We start from the raw sequence: 19,414 nt of genomic DNA on the forward strand, positions 1-19,414 counted from the left end.
AAGGCTTATACTAGCTCTTTTCGCTCAACAATAATCATCTGTGATTTTCAGGGGTTAATTGGTCTGCAATTGAGAATCATTTAAAACATCCGCTCTACAATCAATTCAATTAGAAGAGAGTTTGTGAAAGCTAATTTAACAACAAACTTAATATATACGCACAAATTTCCACACCTGAGAAATATGAAATCCAATTAGAAATGCCATTACATGGTTCTTTGTGTGTGGGGGAGGGGTTACACAACCTTTTAACAAACTACAATCTGGTAGAAGTGGGTAAGTAAAGTACTGAAGGTTTTTAAACTGTATCAAATGGATGACTATAGCACTTAATAACTAGATTGGCCCGAGTAAGTAGTCCACCCCTCTCCCCCAAAAAATATTTTTTCATTATATTGAAAAAAATATTGTCACCAGATTTTTCTCAATTGGAACAAAGTTAGCCATACCTAGAGCATATCTACTAAGAGGGGCTAATTCAGGACTGATTGCATTGGTGACCGGTCGCACAGTCTGCCAACAGTCAGACTGCGTATGGGCATGTTACGAATGGCATTTATGATCTAATACTTTTGGTGTGTGAAGACTACTCTGGATTTAGGCCGCCCAACTCGGATTTCAATCTTCCGACTGTCTGAATTATTCCGACAGTCTGAATACATGTGGATTGTCGGATCCATGTGTGTTTTGTCGAAATGACCATGGATTTGACAATCCATCAGCCATTTTTGACAATGAATCTGTGTGGGCGTTAATGCGGTTGCAAACGGTCATATCGGAAATATTGTCACACATTGAATACTCCCCAAAGTGATAAAAAAAACTTTCCTCACCCCCCCCCCAAAAAAGGATCTACAAAAACATGTAATATATAGGAATAACAGCATATTGCTTTGCCATAGACGACTTGCTTCTTTTATAAATACAATTTAGCACAACAGATAAAAAGAAGCAAAAAGAAAAGACATGAGGCCTGAACACTCATAACTGTAACAGTAAAGTAAACCCGGTACTTATGTATTATCTGGGCTCCCACGTTAAATGCACCCCATTTTTTCATACCTCTACTATCCAACTACGCATGGAGTTGATTTTATATAGTGTGGCGAGCGCAGCGAGCCTCCGTGCCCAAAGCGTGGCGAGCGCAGCGAGCCCCGCGAAGGGACGCGGTCTCGTAAGAAAAAACGGGAGCCCAGATATTACATAAGTACCGTATACCCTAATAGTATGGCATGTATGTTAAGGGAAGGTGGAGAGGTAGCTGCACCCATAATGCTTGCATGATCTTTTAGAAATTTCTATCAGAATAATTCTGCGATAATGTCAACATTGACTTTACAGCAGCTTAGCAGTCTTCTTATCCAGGGTAAAGTTTGAAGATGAAGCCAGTGAAAAGAATTTTTATTCACTCTGACAAGTGAAAAACCTGTCCAGCCACATAATTATACAATTTACAGTGCAGCGAGTTCTCTGGGCAATAGAGCCTTGCCTCTTTCTTATTTTACAAATCACTTCCCTTTACCTTACCATCCATTCTGTTAACAATAGATCTATGTACAAATCAACAGGGCTGTAGCTGGGACACCATTAGCAATATGTGATCAACTGCATAGTTAACAATACAGTAGGCCAGATATAATTTGGCTAATTGAGTATTTGCTTTTCATGTTAGACCTATCATTTTCTATCAACTGATTCTAGTTCTACCAGCTATACCCCTATTTATGCTGTATTTTATCAACACACCCTGTACGTTACCTTGTAATTTTTTTTTTTTTTTTTTTTGCTATGTACGGCGCTGCGGCCACTTTGTGGCGCCTTATAAATAAACGTACTACTAATACTGCTAAAGGTTCATGTTTGTGGCGCACAGTTCACATCTTGAAAACCAATCTGTCTAGCCGCAGGAAGATTAAAGGCAGGGATATGCAGTAAGTGTTTGCATCTGGGATATTATGGAGAGCTGGAGGCAAGCTCACAATGTATGCACACAATGCACTTTTGCACATGCAAAGCAATCTGGAGGCCAATTCTGTCTGAAGAGATAGCAGGCAGAGAGCTATTGTGATTGCTTTCCCCTGGTGCAAGATGATCAGCATGGCTATTGCACAGGCTGTTGAGATATAAATGAATGGAGACTTGGTTGATTGGGAGATACATGGCATGGCCCTATTTATAATGTGGGCCTTTCCCATGGAAATCCCCACTGTAATAGATTATGTGTGTCAAATGCTAGCAGCATACACACTTAAAGTGTATCATAACCATGGCAAAAATGTATTAGCATTTTGAAAATACAGCCAGCAGCAGCTATGATAGAGTCAGCCATTGGTAATAGCAAGATATAGACCCTTATTCTGATTTACTCGCAAAGGCAAATTCCTTCTCAAATGGACAAAACCATGTGCACTGCAGGTGGGGCAGATGTAACTTGTGCAGATTTTGGTGAGATTTGGGTGAGTTATTTGGTAAAAATAAAGCAGCCAGTATTTACCCTGCCCAGAAACAATAAAACACCCAAATCTAACGCTCTCTGCACATGTTACATCTGCCTCACCTGCAGTGCATATGGTTTTGTCCATTAGAGAGTGATTGCGTCTTTCCGAGTGAATCAGAATAACCCCCAAAATGACAGTCTAAGCTATGAAAAAAAAAAAAGGACAGCAATGATGCTAGCAAGAAAAAAAAATGAAAGTGTTTTAGAACCTTTGCTATCTTGTCAATCCTGGCCTGCATATCAGATATCTCAATCTCATGTCTTCTTTGCAACTCATGAATAGCAGCTTCAAGTCTCTGATGTTCCTGTGAGAAAGCATTGACATTCAGAAGAGAATACTGATACAAGTGTATGTACATGTTGGTTTCAGAACTTTAACATGCCAGAACCTTAATGCCTGCTTTGGTTTAGGGATTTATATCACCCCTTACTGCTGTGAGTAATCCGGATGTTACAAGTGTATGAACAATTCTAACTGCAGCACCACAGACATAACAGGAACTATGCCAAACTGGAAATGCAGATCATGTGCCTTGTGCCATTTACATTCAAAGCACTTATTGTATTAACATTCCGCTTGGTATAGTAGCCAATTTTACCATTGTAATGAAATAATTTGCATAATGATATTTTTTTTTAATTAGGTTATGCTTTTAAGAAATAATAGAAGCAATACATTAATGAATTAGTTATATCCTAGTTTGTTTCTGTGTATAGTTATTTTTTTTATGATTGATGTTCTCTTTACTGCTGCTACTAATGCGATCCACTTAAAAGAGGACACGTCCTTATAAGTACACATCCTTATGCTGGGCTGCACAGTGACATAGAATGTTGGTCACACGGACAATTTTTTTGACAACCTGACACCCATATGATATTGTGGACATACATATGCTGTGAGATCGGTCAGTACTAATTACCAGCACATTCAAAATGACTTCGGACAGTAATTTCAGCGCTGACAGCTGTGGTGAGCACCCAAACAGCACAACACTTGAATTACCCCAACAGAGGCGAGGAGTAGCATTAGCCTTTTATTATATAGGATGGGCATGACATGTTAGCGCCTCCCCCCTTAGAAGGAACAAGGGAAATGTTGGACAATTGGTCATGGTAGTACATAACCTTCTAGGACAGAGGTTCCCAATCTTTTTTGATTCAAGGCACCCTAGAGAATCAGAATTTTTTTCACGGCACCCCTAGGTCCAAAAAAATTAATTAGATTGGGTTTATATGCGATTCTTAGCTGCAGTTATGTGGTAAAGGGCAGGATTTGCTTCTGTTTGTACACATTCTATGATTGGCAGCCACCAGCACTGGTTTTGCTCCTAAATAATTAACCATTAATAATTTGAGTTGGTCCTGGACCACCAAGCCGCGGCACCCCTGCATGTGTCCCGAGGCACCCCAGGGAGCCACGGCACACAGTTTGGGAACCACTGTTCTAGGATCATGCTGACCTGTTGGAAGCCCTAGGGGAGCCAACTCAGCGCGCACGCGCAGGCCCTAGGAGAGCCGAGATATTGGAGCAGGATTTTCATTTGCACAAGTCAAACATGAAATATTGATCCCTTGCTAAGCATTGTGACCCAGTGATGGCACTGCAGAGTTTTGTTCCACATTGCAACGTAATAATGAGGAGGAGATACTAATCATACTCATTAAATAAATAATCAAAAGCATCACAGACATCTGCTCAAGAACATACAGATTCTTATTTCATAAATATAACAAAATAAATAAATCAAAAAGTTACTTTTTTTTTTTTTATAAATGAAATCTTAGATGATAAAAGGCTAATGCTGCTCCTCGCCTCTATAGGCCAAACTCACGCATGGTGTGTGCCATAGGCCAGTAGATGGTGCCTGACTGAGCAAATCAAGTGTTGCTCTGTTTTGGCCATGCACAGCCGCCTACATTACTGTTACATGAGGCATAATTCAGCCCTATTAGCAATGCTACAATTTTTGCAAACGGACTAAACCATGCTGCACTGCAGGTGTGGCAGATGTAACATGTGCAGAAAGTTAGATTTGGGTGGGGTTTGTTCAAACTGAAATCTAAATTGCAATGTAAAAATAAAGCAGCCAGTATTTACCCTGCACAGAAACAATATAACTCCCCCAAATCTAACTCTCTCTGCACAGGTTACATCTGCCCCCCTGCAGTGCAGCATAGTTTTCTCTACCTGCAAAAGTTGTAGCCTTGCAGGTCTGAATCAGGCCCATTGTTCTGTCATTTTGACAGTCTGGTAACCAGTATGGATAACCATTCACATGCAAACGTATGTTAAAATGCATAACACAAGCAACACGTAGCAGAGTGTCACAGTGACGTCCTGTGCGGTGCCTCTCACCTCATCACGTATTTGTCCTTCCACTTTGGTCAAATGATGCTGCAAGTCTTCTTCCAACTCTGCCATCTGCAAGGCTGTGGTCTCCTCCGTTCTGGAAGATATATGGCAGAGGAAGTACATTACATTAGAAGCCCTGAACAAGATGAGAGTTTAGCACCAGAGCAGCTCTTTACAGTAATGTACTGTGCAGGTATAACAGAGGGGGGGGGGGGGGGGATGTGCATTTTACAAGACAAAGATCAGCATTATTTCCAGAAGGATCAAGTAAAAGCTGGCAAATTTCATTTTTTGTTTTATCATTGAACTAAATCTAAGTGTAGGTAGAGCCAGCCACAAAGTAGGGATTTCAACATTTTAAAAGCATTAAGGGTATCATACTACATCTCTTGTTTCCCCCTCAAAACCTTCACGGATGAAAAGGCAGCTACAGTAGCCACTTCGCTGTCTCTACTTTACCGGCAAAAGATTTTATACAACATGCCGCAAACGGGTCTATCATAGAAAATGCGCCGTTATTGTCCAAAAGAGCTGACCAGTTACATAAAGTGTTCAATGATAAAAGGCTCACAACGTCCCCCTAACCCATACACTAAAGTAGAAGGCAAATGTCAGGTTAAAAACTGCTGAAGCCAAGTTGAAAGTACTTACACATCCTTGCCAGGGCTGAGCAATAGACAAAGATTAATAGGACAAGTGAGAAGTCTGCCCTCATGTCCTGCATCACGCTGCGCTGCATAATGCCCCTGGCTGCAGACCACGTCACCTAGCGTCAGGTGCCCCCACATACTAACTCATTGCTATGGTTACTCAGCAGGAAGGAGAAGTGGAAAATCCTCAGATCTCAGCCCCAGTGCCATTGTCTGCTCTGTATAGATTTCCCAGCACAAACCTTTTGAGGACGGATTCCAGCTTTTCCATGTTAAGCCGTTGAGCACGAAAGTCATAGGACATGTTCTCAATCAGTTTCTCATATTGTCTAAGAAGCCCGGGCACGGAGACCCCCTGGATTTCCTGGTATAAGTTCCAAAGTTGCTCTCTGGTTTCACTGCAATACAAAACATGTGGACCGGTAATTGTTACAGAAATCTAGAACCGTCACAAGTGGAAATGTGACTGAAGTCAGCATCACCTGCACATAGCAAAACCAGCACATACACGCTTTATTCGGTCCATCTGCTCATTAATGCAAAGATCTAAGGGGCCTATTTACTAAGGATCACATATATACAATGAGATCTGGACGGGATCTTACACCAGCACAGGTTTTGCTTATTATATTAAATATAAACAATTTGAATTGTTCCTTGACAACCAATCTAAGGCACCCCTGAAAGTGGCCAGAGGTACCTCAGGGTGACAGGCACACAGTTTGGGAACCTCTGCTGCAGTGTTATGCCAACATGGACCAGAATTATTCCCAGCATCTCATTGACTCCATGCCATGAAGAATTCAGGGTGGAAAATATTAAAATACAGCACCACCGCAGTGATGCTAGCGCATATGTACTATACCTGTGATGTGGTGTCACATCCCTGGCTTCAGCGGCTGTTCCCGGCGCCTCCTTCTCCCCACTGCAGCCGGCTGTTACATGCTGCTAGGGGGAGGAGGAGTTTGGCAGAGCTAATATGGTCAGCACCGGTGGCGGGTGGCAATAGAAGCTCATAGGCTTCTATAGGGTATCGTCACCCAAAGGTGGCGATACCCTGCCCGGCGAAGACGGGGCAGCCTGGTCTTAGTACATTTGAAAATGCGGTAAAACGCCAGAAAAACATGGGTTTTACTGCATTTTTCCCTTAGTACATCCCGCCTAAGGTCTGTAGTGGGTTCTTAGGTGAATCCTACCAGGCAGGTAAACCAAAGTGACCACAGAGTCTACAGCATATACAACTGTATTTGGGGTATCAAGTTTATGCATAAAGTATTTTGTTTTTATTCAGCAAATCAAACATAACAAAAATATGACAACTTGCCTGGACACAGATGCAAACTACCCCACCACATGAAACATTCTCTGACATTTGCATGCAGATGTATAACTTTTGCTAGAGTACAGAAATGCAGTAAAGAGCATGTGTATACAACTATGAAGAAAAAAAAAAAAGGATTACTCATATATGCTTTGTCCGGAAAACAAACCTTCTGAAGTATTGTATTTGCACTATTATGTGTTAATTTCTAGCAATGGCGTATTACGTCTTTCCCTAATGGAGAGCCAATAAACCAGGATTATGAGCTGTATCAACACTGTAAAAGAGAAATGACTGTCAGCAGGTTGAGACCAGGATTGTGAAAAATGTGGGCGATGGTACTTTCCTTTTATCTTCTTTAAACAGGTGTAACTCTTAACTGCTCCAACACATTCAGAAATACCTCTACTGACATCTCTGCCTGTTTGCAGACTAGGTGGAGAATTACAGCAGTGACTCAGTGACCAATGACTCAGTCTTGTAGGCATTTAGCCATAAACCGCAGTCATAGTAAGCGCTCTCATCCGCACATAAATGGATAACGCCAGAAATGCGGTTAATGACATTCGTTTTGGATCAGCCAGATAGTATTGTATGAAGACAAATATGTTATAGGCTGTGTGATTTAATTCAGCAGGAAATTCTAGACATTATTATGTAGATTTAAATTATTTAAAAGCTGAGCGCATTGTAATTTTAAAATTCTTAGTAGTTTGTAGATTTACACATCATGTTTCCTTTGGACATACTGTACTGTACTGTACAAGTGGATCTAGAATATCAGTCATCCCAAATAAATATATATATATATATATATATATATATATATATATATATAATAAATAAATAAATAAATAAATAAATAAATAAATAATCGCAATGGGATAGGAAACCTTTCAGTGGAACATGTCATGGGGCCAACGGATTTACCAATTAGGCCCATATTCAATCCCCGCCAAAATTTTCACCAAATGAAAAAAAAAAACGTTTTTGCCCGTTTCTTTGGGGGAATTTGCCTGGGTGAAAAATCCAGCATCAGTGAAAACTGCATGTATCGGCGGAATGGACAAAAAAATTTTTTAAAGTGAAATGCCTCACGTAGCCATTTGGATGCCATTTCTGTCTTTCTTTAAAGAATCCTGCAGTAAAGGTGCTTACACACTGTACAATTTTTTTGACCAATTTCGTTGAGACATTTCCCTTGAACTCCGTGTCCTGGATGAAAGACGTTGACTAAAGATACTGACAAAAGATGAAAGATCTAGCTACAGTTTATAGGCTCTGTAAGATATCCAAATTGAGCTGCATGCACAGTTGATGAACAACTGGCGAGTATGCGCATCATCATCCGTCGTTCGTCGCAAACGCACTGAAAGATATTTTGACCAATTTCGTTCAGAATGGCCGAAATGAATGAAATTGGTGAAAAAAGTTGGTCAAAAAAATTGTAGTGTGTATGCACCTTTACACACAAGGCTATTAAACTGCCTACTCCAGCTCTTCTTTCCTCCGCAGCTAACCCCAGGTTAAAGTGCCAGTGTGCCCACCTTCAGAAAGGTTACTTGGCTGCTCTCCATTCATTTGTAACACAGGATTTTACTTGGATTCTATTGCACTGATTTGTAGACTTGTGCTATACCTGCAATGATAGTGACTCAGGCACCTGGGCAAGTTTTACAGGTAAAACATGAAACAGAAAATATCTTTGGCAACACAGCAACAGGTAAGAGGAAAATATTTGCTATCCAATTACACTGAGACACCTACAGAACATAACTTACAAAAAGCTGGAGGGTGCTGGTGCAGATTACAGACAGGGATAGATGGAGTGGTTACACTCTAGCGGCCGAGGTGGCTTGCGGCTTCCCGCCTTCCGGCGAAGGGAAGCCGCCTCGGCCGCTACAGTGTAACCACGCCAACTATCCCTGTGCGTGTAGCACTTATTCATGCGAAACATCAGCGGTGTGTAGTACCGCCGCTTGGGGTACGTTATTCTTGCCCACAGTCTTTATTCCGTGTGTCTGTCAATACATTTTTTAATGGATTCATGCACTATCGAGCGCCTTCTCTCATGGTTGTCGATAGAGATAGATATATATATATATATATATATATATATATATATATATATCTCTATGTGGCAAAGAACAAACAGTGGCACTCATGGGCCTTAAAAAGTGGTATGTGTATTATCACATTAAATCAAATTTCGTGGTTTCACCATATAGATATAGAAGACTGCACTCTCAGACAGTAATTGACACACATTAAAAATACCACCCTCCTATGGCAGAAGAAGCAATAGAACCGGCACTCAGAACCCAACGCCGTTTTATTCAAGGCATGAAACAAAAAGTGACACAGAGCCCAACAGCCGTTTCAACCACAGCCCAAGAAAAACTGCCCAAGCTTTTGCTTTGAGCTGGTTACTAGTATATATATGTACATGAGCTGAGTATGGAAAATCCCATCCAAGCAGCAGGGCTAGTAGGATCCAGTCTGGGTTTTCCTAAGATGTATTGTGAATCACTTTCTAATTAGCAACTTCCTGTTATGTTTGTCTAGAGCAGAGGTTCAGCGTTCACAATGTCTTTTAGCGGGTGGGGGGAATGTGGTGATTACGTTAGGGATTCTCTGGAGTACATTTATTGTGAAATCATTGTGTTGCCTGATGAAACCTCCATTACTGGGACCTGAGAACTGCATTGCTGTAACCTGGGAATTGCCAAGCTGTTATTTATTTACAGTTTCTTATACAGTGCAGCAGATTCTGTTGCGCTTTATAATAGTAGACAGTTCTACAAGAAACTGGGTAACAGACAGACTTGGAGGTAGGAGGGCCCTGCTGCAAGCTTACAATCTATAGGGATATAGGGGGGAAACACAAGGACAGGCACCAGTAATAGCAGTCCCACCAAGTTACAAGTCCAGAAGTGAAGCTATATAATACATAAGTGCCTCAGAGGGTTATGCGTGTAGAACTTAAATATGATAGGCTTGCCTGAAGAGGTGATTTTTCAGGGAAGGTTTGGATGCTATTGGCGAGTCTTATTGTGCATGGTAGGGCATACCATGGGGGGGGGGGGGGGGGGGGGCAACCTGTTAGAAACAAAACATTTGCTAATAAGAATTGTGGTTTCTCTCTGTATATTTTGGCAAAGATCAGTAGTTACTCTTTATGGGGGGGGGGGGGGGGGTGTCTCTTTCACCTCTCTCTATAATGTCCTTTAGTGTGTGACATGGTACTAGAAGAAGCCACTCTAAATTATATCGGGTCAGCCTTGAGATTTTTGGATGTTTTTGTGTGGTATTCTTTCCACGGTTTGAACCATCTTTCAAAGACTCCACTCATCAATGTCACCCACATTCAGGAATGTTTTTCACAATTCTATGGGAAGCAGCCTTCTTACTAACATTGTGCTCTGTTTATGCTAGGATGCCAAGGTCTTTGAAGATGGCCTTGTATCCTTAACAGGTTTGATGCTGATGTTAATAGCTCTACTGATGTGCTCTGACAGCGGTCTTGTCTTCAGGATTTTAATAAAAGGTACAGGAACAAAAAGTGGCTTTTTTAATCATTAAAGCCATCATTAATTCATTAAAGTCATGTCACATGAGCAAGAAAACTTTCTAATTAATTCCAAGAGTCTAATTATTGTTGAAAGATTTGATTTGCTGGAAAGGGTGCCAATAATTTTACTCTGTTTTTAGAGGGTTTTTACATTATCATGGTTTTATTATTAGCTGTTCTGTCTTGACACACACCTTTCTTATAAGACTTGTGTGTTCATGTGGCTTTTGTTTTATTCTTTTTCAGTCTTTCCTTGCCTGTTCGATGCAGAACCTTATATATAAACTTTCAGGATTTTATTAATTTAACTAACAAGAAAGATATCAAATACTTCATTGATGGACACTTAATAGTAAAATATTTAGGTACACAAAATAATTTTTTTTTTAATCCTTTGTATGGTATATAGTCGTTAGGTCAACGTGGCTTAAGTAGCTAAGGTCGACACAAGCATTAGGTCAACAGTCAAAAGGTTGACCCAATGACCCATACACCTTTGTACCATGGTCATACAAGGTTACTCCTTAAAGTAATGACCAATTACTGATGGCCTGTTGAATGAAGCCAGCTCTGGCTGCTCTACAGACTGGCCAGTAAGGACATCTCACTCACACACACATAAATGTGTTATTATTTAAACGGAGAATAGAGAGAGTAGCGGTGGGTGTGTAGTGGAATGTTCCTGTCTGGCATTCTTTAAAAAGATAAGGTGTGGATTACCTAAAGAATTAGCCCAAGAGCAACTTATAAACTCCCTGAGACAACAGGTTGACCATTGCTGGTTTCCAGTGAAACCGAGCATTTTTACAACATACATTAGAGCATAGTTTAAGGTTCAGAGTTGAACTAAGTCAGACCGCAATTATGAAGCCAGCACACCGACTGGACAGTTATTTTGTGAAGACTGACAGGTTCCAACAATATAATCATTTTATCACGTCTTACTATGAACCATTACTCCAAGGTTATTCTCTTGCTCCTCGTTTGCTCACCTTTTTGTAACATATATTGAAATAACCATTTGACATAAATAAACCTAGGTTGATAAATAAGTATAATAGTTTAACACAGGACTGACATGGTCATACCTAGGTTCTACAAGGCCAAATCAGCTACTTTTGTTGATAAATGATTGCCATTGTCCAACCAAAATTTAGAAGATATTGGTCTGCTTCAATATTTGCTAAATGCAAAAATAATGTAGCCCATAAGCTACTGTACTATGGCAGCAGTTCCCAAACTTGGACCTCAAGGCACACTAACAGTACAGGTTTTAAACTGGGTATTGATCAGAAGATAGACAGTTACTCGGTTGACATGAAAAAGGTCAACATGCATTAGGTGAACATTGACAAAAGATCGACACAATTGAAGTCACCTGTGGCCAAGCATGTATATATGTTTTGAATCTAAAACATTGAGTTGCCTTGAGGACTGAGTATGGCTATCTGGCTTTAAAATATGTTAGCTTCTGTTCTGGGGTAAATTGGTCTTGCACTGCAGCCCTTGCAAATACCTATGAGGGCTGCTTTTGCAGTCACAAATGGACAGACTGATGCAGATATCGGATACAGGGGTTAAAGTGTATGTGTGGGGCAGGGGGGGGGGGTGTTGAGGAATGGGGACAGTCTACTGGAGGGACACAGGCAGAGATGTGTATAAGGGAAACTACTTTTGGAATTATGTGTATATGTGACAGTTTTGTGGACATTATTTGTGTAAGTGCCATTATTGTGAGCATTAGGTGTCAGGGGTACTACTATGGTGGGCACTGTGTATAAGGGACACTACTGTGCAGCATGACATGTATAAGGGGAACTACTGCGTTTTGTAAAATGAATAAGGGAACTACGGAGTGACAAAGTGAATAAGAGGCACTAATAAGTGAATAAATGAATAAGTAAGGGGCACTACTATGAGATGTAATCATATGAATTAAGGGTACTACATGCAGTGTAATGTGAAAATAACTGTGCTACTCTGTGGTGTAATTTTAACTGGGTGTACCATTTTGTGACCAAGCCCCTTTACAAATTACATGTAGGGCACAAATGTATAGTTTGCAGGGCTGTACAAAAACCCTGGCACTGTTTATTTATTAACAGTTATTTATATAGCGCACACATATTCTGCAGTGCTTTACAAAGAATATTTGAACATTCACTCAGTGGAGCTTACAATTTATATTCCCTACCACATGTACACGCATCCATTCTATGGTTAATTTTTTTGGGCTCATTGGGCCTTATTCTAGTTCCCTCTTAGAGGCAAATTCCTTCTTAGCTGGACAAAACCATGTGCACTGCAGGTGGGGCAGATTTAACATGTGCAGAGAAAATTAGATTTGGGTGGGGTTTTTCTTCAAAGTGAGAACTATATTGCAGTGTAAAAATAAAGCAGTCAGTATTTTCCCTGCACAGAAACAAAATAACTCACCCAAATCTAATTCTCTCTGCACATTTTACATCTGCCCCCCTGCAGTGCACATGGTTTTGTCCAGCTAAGAAGGAATTTGCCTCTAAGAGTGAACTAGAATAAGGCCCATTGTAACTCATTGTATTCTGACTAATTAACCTACCAGCATATTTTTGGAATATGGGAGGAAACCGGAGTACCTAGAGGAAATCCCGCAAGCAAACCCACGCAAATATACAAACACAGTTAAGCCTATGATGGGAATTGAACCCTTGACCTCAGTGCCGGGAGTCAGTAATGCTAACCATTACACCATCCGTGCTGTCTGGAGCTTTCATAAATATGCCCCTTAGAGGACAAGGAATTTACAATATATAATTAGGCAAAATATACTTTCCCTAAGATAATATCAGCATACAATGCCCTGATAGTAAATATTGACTTTCATCTACATATACAAACAATCCCAGTGACAACTACAGTGTACAAAATTCTTACAGCAAAAGCCTACGGTACCAACTTTTTTATGTCACATTTCTTGGAAGAGAGAATCCTTAGTTCCAAGGTCAGTGAATCTAGACCTCAATATGACATCAGGTATTTTATTGTATACGTGCAGAGGTTCTGTTTACGGTTTCCAAATTAGATGATGACTGTATGGGCCCATAAAGTGGATTATAAACTCCTTGTGAGAAAACACTTTTAAGGTTATTCTTCCAGTCCAAGGCTACAAATGTCTCAGGTAGCCAATATTGCTGAAAACTTAAAGCTGATGCCTTTATTACTGTTCATATTGGAAGATGAATACTGCATGTTACTTGTTATCATCTTAGAAGCTCTTGTTGGCTCTTTTGGGGCCTACAATCAGGGCGATTTCAGGGCATTTTCTAAGCGATCTGACTTAATTTGACTAGATCGCTTAGAAAATGCCCATACATCGCTCAATGTGTAGGGGCCATAGCGATGCGCGTGGCCCCATTGACCGTCGATTAAGATCCACTGGAGAACATTGGCACTGACAGATAGCTCAGCGCACATTGCCAGATCACTCAGCAAAATCTCTACGTGTGTGAGCCCCATTAATTTGACGACCTGGCTGCTGAAGTTTGCATTATTAGGTCCACCTTATCTCAACTAGAACCCCTGGGACACCTATTTTCTGCTATGTTCACAAAAATACTCAACATTTAAATGAATATACTACCTAAGCTAGTTGCACGGTAGACAATATATGCGGCACAATCTGTTGGATCAAACTAAGATATAGGGCACATGGTCTAGTAGAGTGTACCCGCTATTCGTCAATAATGAGTGCTCCCACATGTCATCAGCAACATCTTTTTCATCAGCCCTGCATGCATACCTGATGGAAGATATCGCTAGCGTGGATGCAGCACAGCCTCTGCCATTGGCAAGTGTATATGCACTTCCCTCCCAGGTCCCATTGCAAGTTGCTTGGGTACACACGTGTACCCTGCTGTAATGAGTGTTGTAGCATGAGGTTTCTAATACAATTGGGCCGAATAAGATCGGTGACTAACGAGAGGGGAATCTGTGGCACTGAGGGATTTAGGCTCGTATATTGATAGTCATTCGTCCCGCCGATAAAGGTGGGGGCGACTGTCACACAGGATTTTAGTGATTATAAATCAGAAATAGAGAGGCAATTAGCCGATGCCTCTGTGCAGCGCCCCCTTGATAAGGATCTGTTGGAATTGAGCAATGTGTTGCAGGAAGCGGTGACCACTGGAATTATTAGTGATGAATTATCTAAGGCTTTATGCCCTCCAGCTCCAGTGGTAACGCTCCTGTACACATTGCCTAAGATCCACAAAGGCATGAAGCCTCCGCATGGGAGGCCAATTATTGCAGCTAGGAGGTTCACTTTTTCAGAATGTAGCCACTTTTATTGACTCTGTTGCATCCATGTATTACTGCTACTACAGGTTTCCTATTTAATACGACAGCCTTTCTGAAACAATTGGCTACACTGGAGAGGATCCTCGAGGGTGGTCTCCTGTGTAGCCTTGGCGTAATGAGTTTGTACATGGTCATTATTAATGATTAGGGCTTGGCAGCTGTAAGAAAATGGATTCAGGTTAATGTCCTGTATAAGGGGCCTGATGTAAAATTTATTTTTGGCATTACTGGAGTTAGTTTTAACTCCAAATTATTTCCTGTACAACGGAAAATGTTTCTTACAAACATCGGGTTGTGCAATGGGGACGAATTTGGACCCATCGTACGCCAATGCGTTTATGCTGCAAGTAGAGAGATATCTTTGTGGCTGGCAGGGTCTTATTCTATGCCAGATATATCGACGATCTGTTTCTTGTATGGAATGGTCCTGGAGATGGGTTGGCCACGGTAATAAAACTGTAGAATTTGAGCAGCAATCCCGTAAAATGAACCTATACCGTTGATACTAAAAGGGGTGAATGTTTTAGATGTCCAGATTACTGTACATGGGGGCTTAGTCACTACTAATGCATTTAACAAGCAAACTGATCGGAATTCTTTATTGCACATATCGAGTTTCCATCCTAAGCATCTCAAATTTGGGTTGCCATATTCACAATTTATTTGAGCTAAAAGGTCCAGAGAACCTGCTTAATGCCTACTCCACCTTTTTAATTAACCAGGTAAGTGCCTTGGGGGAGGGGGGAGAGTACCTATCTATCAGAAGTAGTTTGTAGAAAAAAAAAAATCTAGACACATACATACTGTACACACACACGTGAAGAGGTTTTTTTTGGGAGGGGGCCCGGAGATGTCCATGTACCGGGCCCCAAGATTTCTGTTGTCGGCCCTGGCCTGGGATAGTGATTCGAGCATAGTGTGATCCGTGTATCAGCACTGATATGCAAACCAGACCTGTGCTAAAAACACCACCCAGGAAGGAAACAGGAACTGTATGGGTTTTCAAAGATGGCGGGTGCTAGAATGAACACTAATTATCGATCATATACCAGCCTCACTATGCAGAGGGGATCGCCCCCCAAAATGATTGAGGTGGAAGGCACTGTGGATACAGCGCTTAGGTACATTATCACTGGGTGGCCTTAACAAGTCACCAGGTCTGTACTGTTTTTTTAAATGAAATTAATAATTAATTTGTACTGTAGTTTTCGTATTTATCATTCAATGTATACTCTTTTTTCTGACAAGCTGCATGGTTGTCTTTAAAAATTTGTTGTGGAGCGCCATGGTAACAGATCGCCGCATAGCGAGCGTGATGATGCCTTGCGTGTGGTCATAGCAAGAGTCGGGTGGATGACATCAGTACGCTGCACCGCCTCATGCGACCGGCGTCCAGATGCACTGGGAGTCGGTTTGTATATGTCTGTATTGTTTCTTGTATTTTTGTGTCCTAAAGACGAAGCCTATTAAAGGAAGCTTCGAAACGTTAACATTTATCTGCCGGAGCTCGGACTGATTTATTTTCAAGTACTGCCTCAAGATTGGTTGTATTACTGGACTCCATGCAAATCCTAGGAAGGCACCAAGCAAAGTGGTGATGTGCGAGGAGCTCTATCCCGCCCTGGTACTGCAGTTGGTCTGCAATATATTGTTAAGAAGTGTTTTACTGAGCAAAACAACAAAGGGTAAAGTACTTACCGTAAATACAGGTAGAAATAAGAAGAAAATGTAAAACCTGGCACTGACAGCTGGGAACATGGCTTTTGTACACAACACACACGTGTGACCTGATACTTAATAGCAGATATTTTAAGCAAATCTAAGGTTGGCAGTGCGTATTGTTTATTTATTAACAGTTTCTTATACAGAGCAGCATGGTCCTTTGCACAATTAGAAACAAACTGGGTTGTTACAGACAGTACCGATTAGTAAAGTTGCCCACGCACAGAGCATTTTGAGCTTGCGATGAGATCTCCAGCGCACATCACATAGGGCAAAAAGTATAGCTGCCCATACACGTCCCATCCCGGCATGCGTTCTGGGCTAAAATAGCATCGCATGCCTTGTGCATGCAATGCGATGCGATAAAAAGCAAGTACAAAAAGTATGTGCAGCACATGCGCGGGAGCGCGCATCTCAAAGCACACATCGCGGCACCGGCATCAGGACGTGTATGGGCAGCTTATGTGCTGCATGTACTTTTTGGACTAGATCACATTGCATCTAGTTCAAAACACACGCTGCTTTAGTGTATTACATGCATTTTGAACTAGATGCGATCTACTCCAAAACACTCAGAGCATATTGCACAGTGTAGCCCCTTTTACAAACAGTCATGTAGGTCAACAATGACTAGATTGACACCATATGGTCAACATACCACGAGCAGAAGGTCAACATGTCAACGGTTGACGCGATCTACTCCAAAACACTCAGAGCATATTGCACAGTGTAGCCCCTTTTACAAACAGTCATGTAGGTGAACAATGACTAGATTGACACCATATGGTCAACATACCACGAGCAGAAGGTCAACATGTCAACGGTTGACACTTGAACAGGAATTGTTTATTTTTGTTAAATGTGTCTTTTTTTTTTTAAAGCAAAAACATTTTTTTATACTTGACCATCAAAGTGGATGCTGATTGGCAACAAAAAAGTGTGCTCAGCACCTTGCCCGAAACACACAAGGGGATGCAGGGTACAATAATTTGGGCGATTTGATGAAAGCTACAAATTGACACACACACAAAAAAAAAAACCATGAAAGATTCTTGTCAATCTTTTCCTTGTGCGGACCGTTGCCATGTCGACCTGTGTCCATGCTCACATATTGAAAATCGACCCTTTACCCATAACCTCACTGGAGACTGCATGCATTTATGTGCACAAAAGTAAGCATCTGCCATGCACAGGGATAGCAGGTGGAGGGGAATGTATTCTATGTCACCGGGTACAAGAAGGGGACACGGCGGGTTAGGAGGATGCTTAGTACCTGGTCAGGTGCTCGGTCTCTCCCCCCAGCCTGCCCTCCACCTCCCTCCAGCCAGCGGGCGGCTCTGGGGGCCGGTATGCGGACATGTTCAGGGCCTCGGACACCTCCTCGAACCGTGCAGAGAAGTCCACGAAGTCGATTATTCCGTCTTGATCCACATCGAGCCTGCGAAAGAGCGGCTGCACCAGCCGGGGCTGCACGCCCAGATCCCCGCACACGGCGGCGAAGTCCTCCAGCTCCACCAGCCCGGAGCCATTCACATCGCAGGCGGCGAACAGGCTCCGCAGCTGCGAAAGGTCCCGTGCAGAGCCCATGGCAGCCCGGGGCGGGAGCGATGGGTCCCAGCCGGAGCAGGTAGCGGCGTCGCTGTCGGGGTCTCTGTCACTCCCGGGGCCGGTGGCACATGGACGCTGCCTGGCGGTTGGAGATCAGCAGTCGCGGTATGAGCCTCTGTCGTGACAGTGCGCTGCGGGAAGTGGCTGCAGCAGGTGACAGTGAGCTGGGCGGGGGGTGCGGGCACGCTGCTCACTTCTGCCCAATGCCTGGCTCGCCTGCAGGTATCAGCGGCGGTACATGCTGCCCTGGCCGCTCCTGCTGGCGGCTGCTGCTGGTGGTACAGGTGCCAGGTGAGGTGGTGGTGTCCCTGTCCCCAGCCCGCTGCCCATGGTGGTAAAAGTACGCCAGGCGCAGATACTCCACACCAGCAGCAGCGGTCTCACTCTCTCTCTACACCCCATCCCAGATTCCCAGCGGCTCCTCCCCCCTCACCTCGCCGGGTCACCTCCCTCATTCCAGCCAGCCCAGCAGTCAACACCACATTCTCCTGACCTGCACTCACGCAACACACTGGCTGGCAGATTCCATAGCAAGTGTGTGTCCGTCCTGGGAAGCCACATATTTGGTAGCACACCTGCTCTGCTGCTCTCTAAGGAGATACAGCTTTTATTACATACTTGCCTACCTGTCCCTCTCCATGAGGGAGAAAATGCTCTGTTCCTGGACTTCCCTGGTAATGTGTGATTGCCATCACCTGTGGTGAGCTAGTTAATTGATAAGAAAAGTGTTTCACCACAGGTGATGGCAATCATACATTACCAGGGTAGTCCAGGCACAGAGCATTTTCTCCCTGAGGGTGGGATGTACTAAGGGGAAAATGCCGTAAAACCCCCGTTTTACCGCATTTTCCTATGTACTATTACGCGGCCGCACCGATTTCGCCGGCCAGGGTATCGCCACCCTATAGAAGCCTATGAGCTTCTTTTCGCCGCCTCGCCGTCCCCCCCATTTCGCCCTCCCTTGGGCTTACCTTCTTACAGGTCCTCCTGGACCCAGGAAGGTAAGCCTGTAATCCCTGCCGCCTGAACTGCCTTCACGCCGGGCTGTCCCCGGCGCCTCCTCCTCGCCCCAGCAGCCAGAAGAACGTCCAGCTGCGTTGCTAGGGGGAGGAGGAGGCGCCGGGGACAGCCCGTCGTGAAGGCAGTTCAGGCGGCAGGGAGGAGACGGAGACCCCCAGCACACCACAGTACAGGTATCGCTGGGGGTCTCCGTTACCACACCGCGATATGTTAGTACATATGCGCTGGCATCGCGAAGGGCGGCGATGTATATTAATACATTCCGCCCTGAAGGAGAGGTCAGGTAGGCAAGTATGTATACCCTTATATTACATTTCTCTAGAAGCACAGACTA

The 19,414-nt window shown here is 42.9% G+C and overlaps 1 protein-coding gene across 3 annotated transcripts in view; it reads right to left on the bottom strand.

Annotated features, from left to right (window-relative positions):
• LOC146075151 (ras and EF-hand domain-containing protein-like) overlaps positions 1-18,628 on the bottom strand; it is a 50,078-nt gene extending 31,450 nt beyond the window's left edge. The window contains exons 1-4 of one of the 3 annotated variants that reach the window (XM_083184101.1): positions 18,554-18,628; positions 5,746-5,901; positions 4,857-4,947; positions 2,707-2,802 (exon numbers count right to left, since the gene is read on the bottom strand). In XM_083184101.1, coding sequence (XP_083040227.1) covers positions 2,707-2,802; positions 4,857-4,947; positions 5,746-5,901; positions 18,554-18,621 — 411 coding nt within the window. In that variant the 5' untranslated portion in view covers positions 18,622-18,628. Of the gene's footprint in view, positions 1-2,706; positions 2,803-4,856; positions 4,948-5,745; positions 5,902-17,725; positions 18,493-18,553 lie in introns of those variants that run through there. The other 2 variants (XM_083184100.1, XM_083184099.1) reach the window with 2 other exon arrangements.
• Positions 18,629-19,414: the final 786 nt, after the last annotated feature.

This window comes from Crinia signifera, chromosome 4, assembly GCF_055691185.1.
Source record: "Crinia signifera chromosome 4, ASM5569118v1, whole genome shotgun sequence".
Lineage (NCBI taxonomy): Eukaryota > Metazoa > Chordata > Amphibia > Anura > Myobatrachidae > Crinia > Crinia signifera.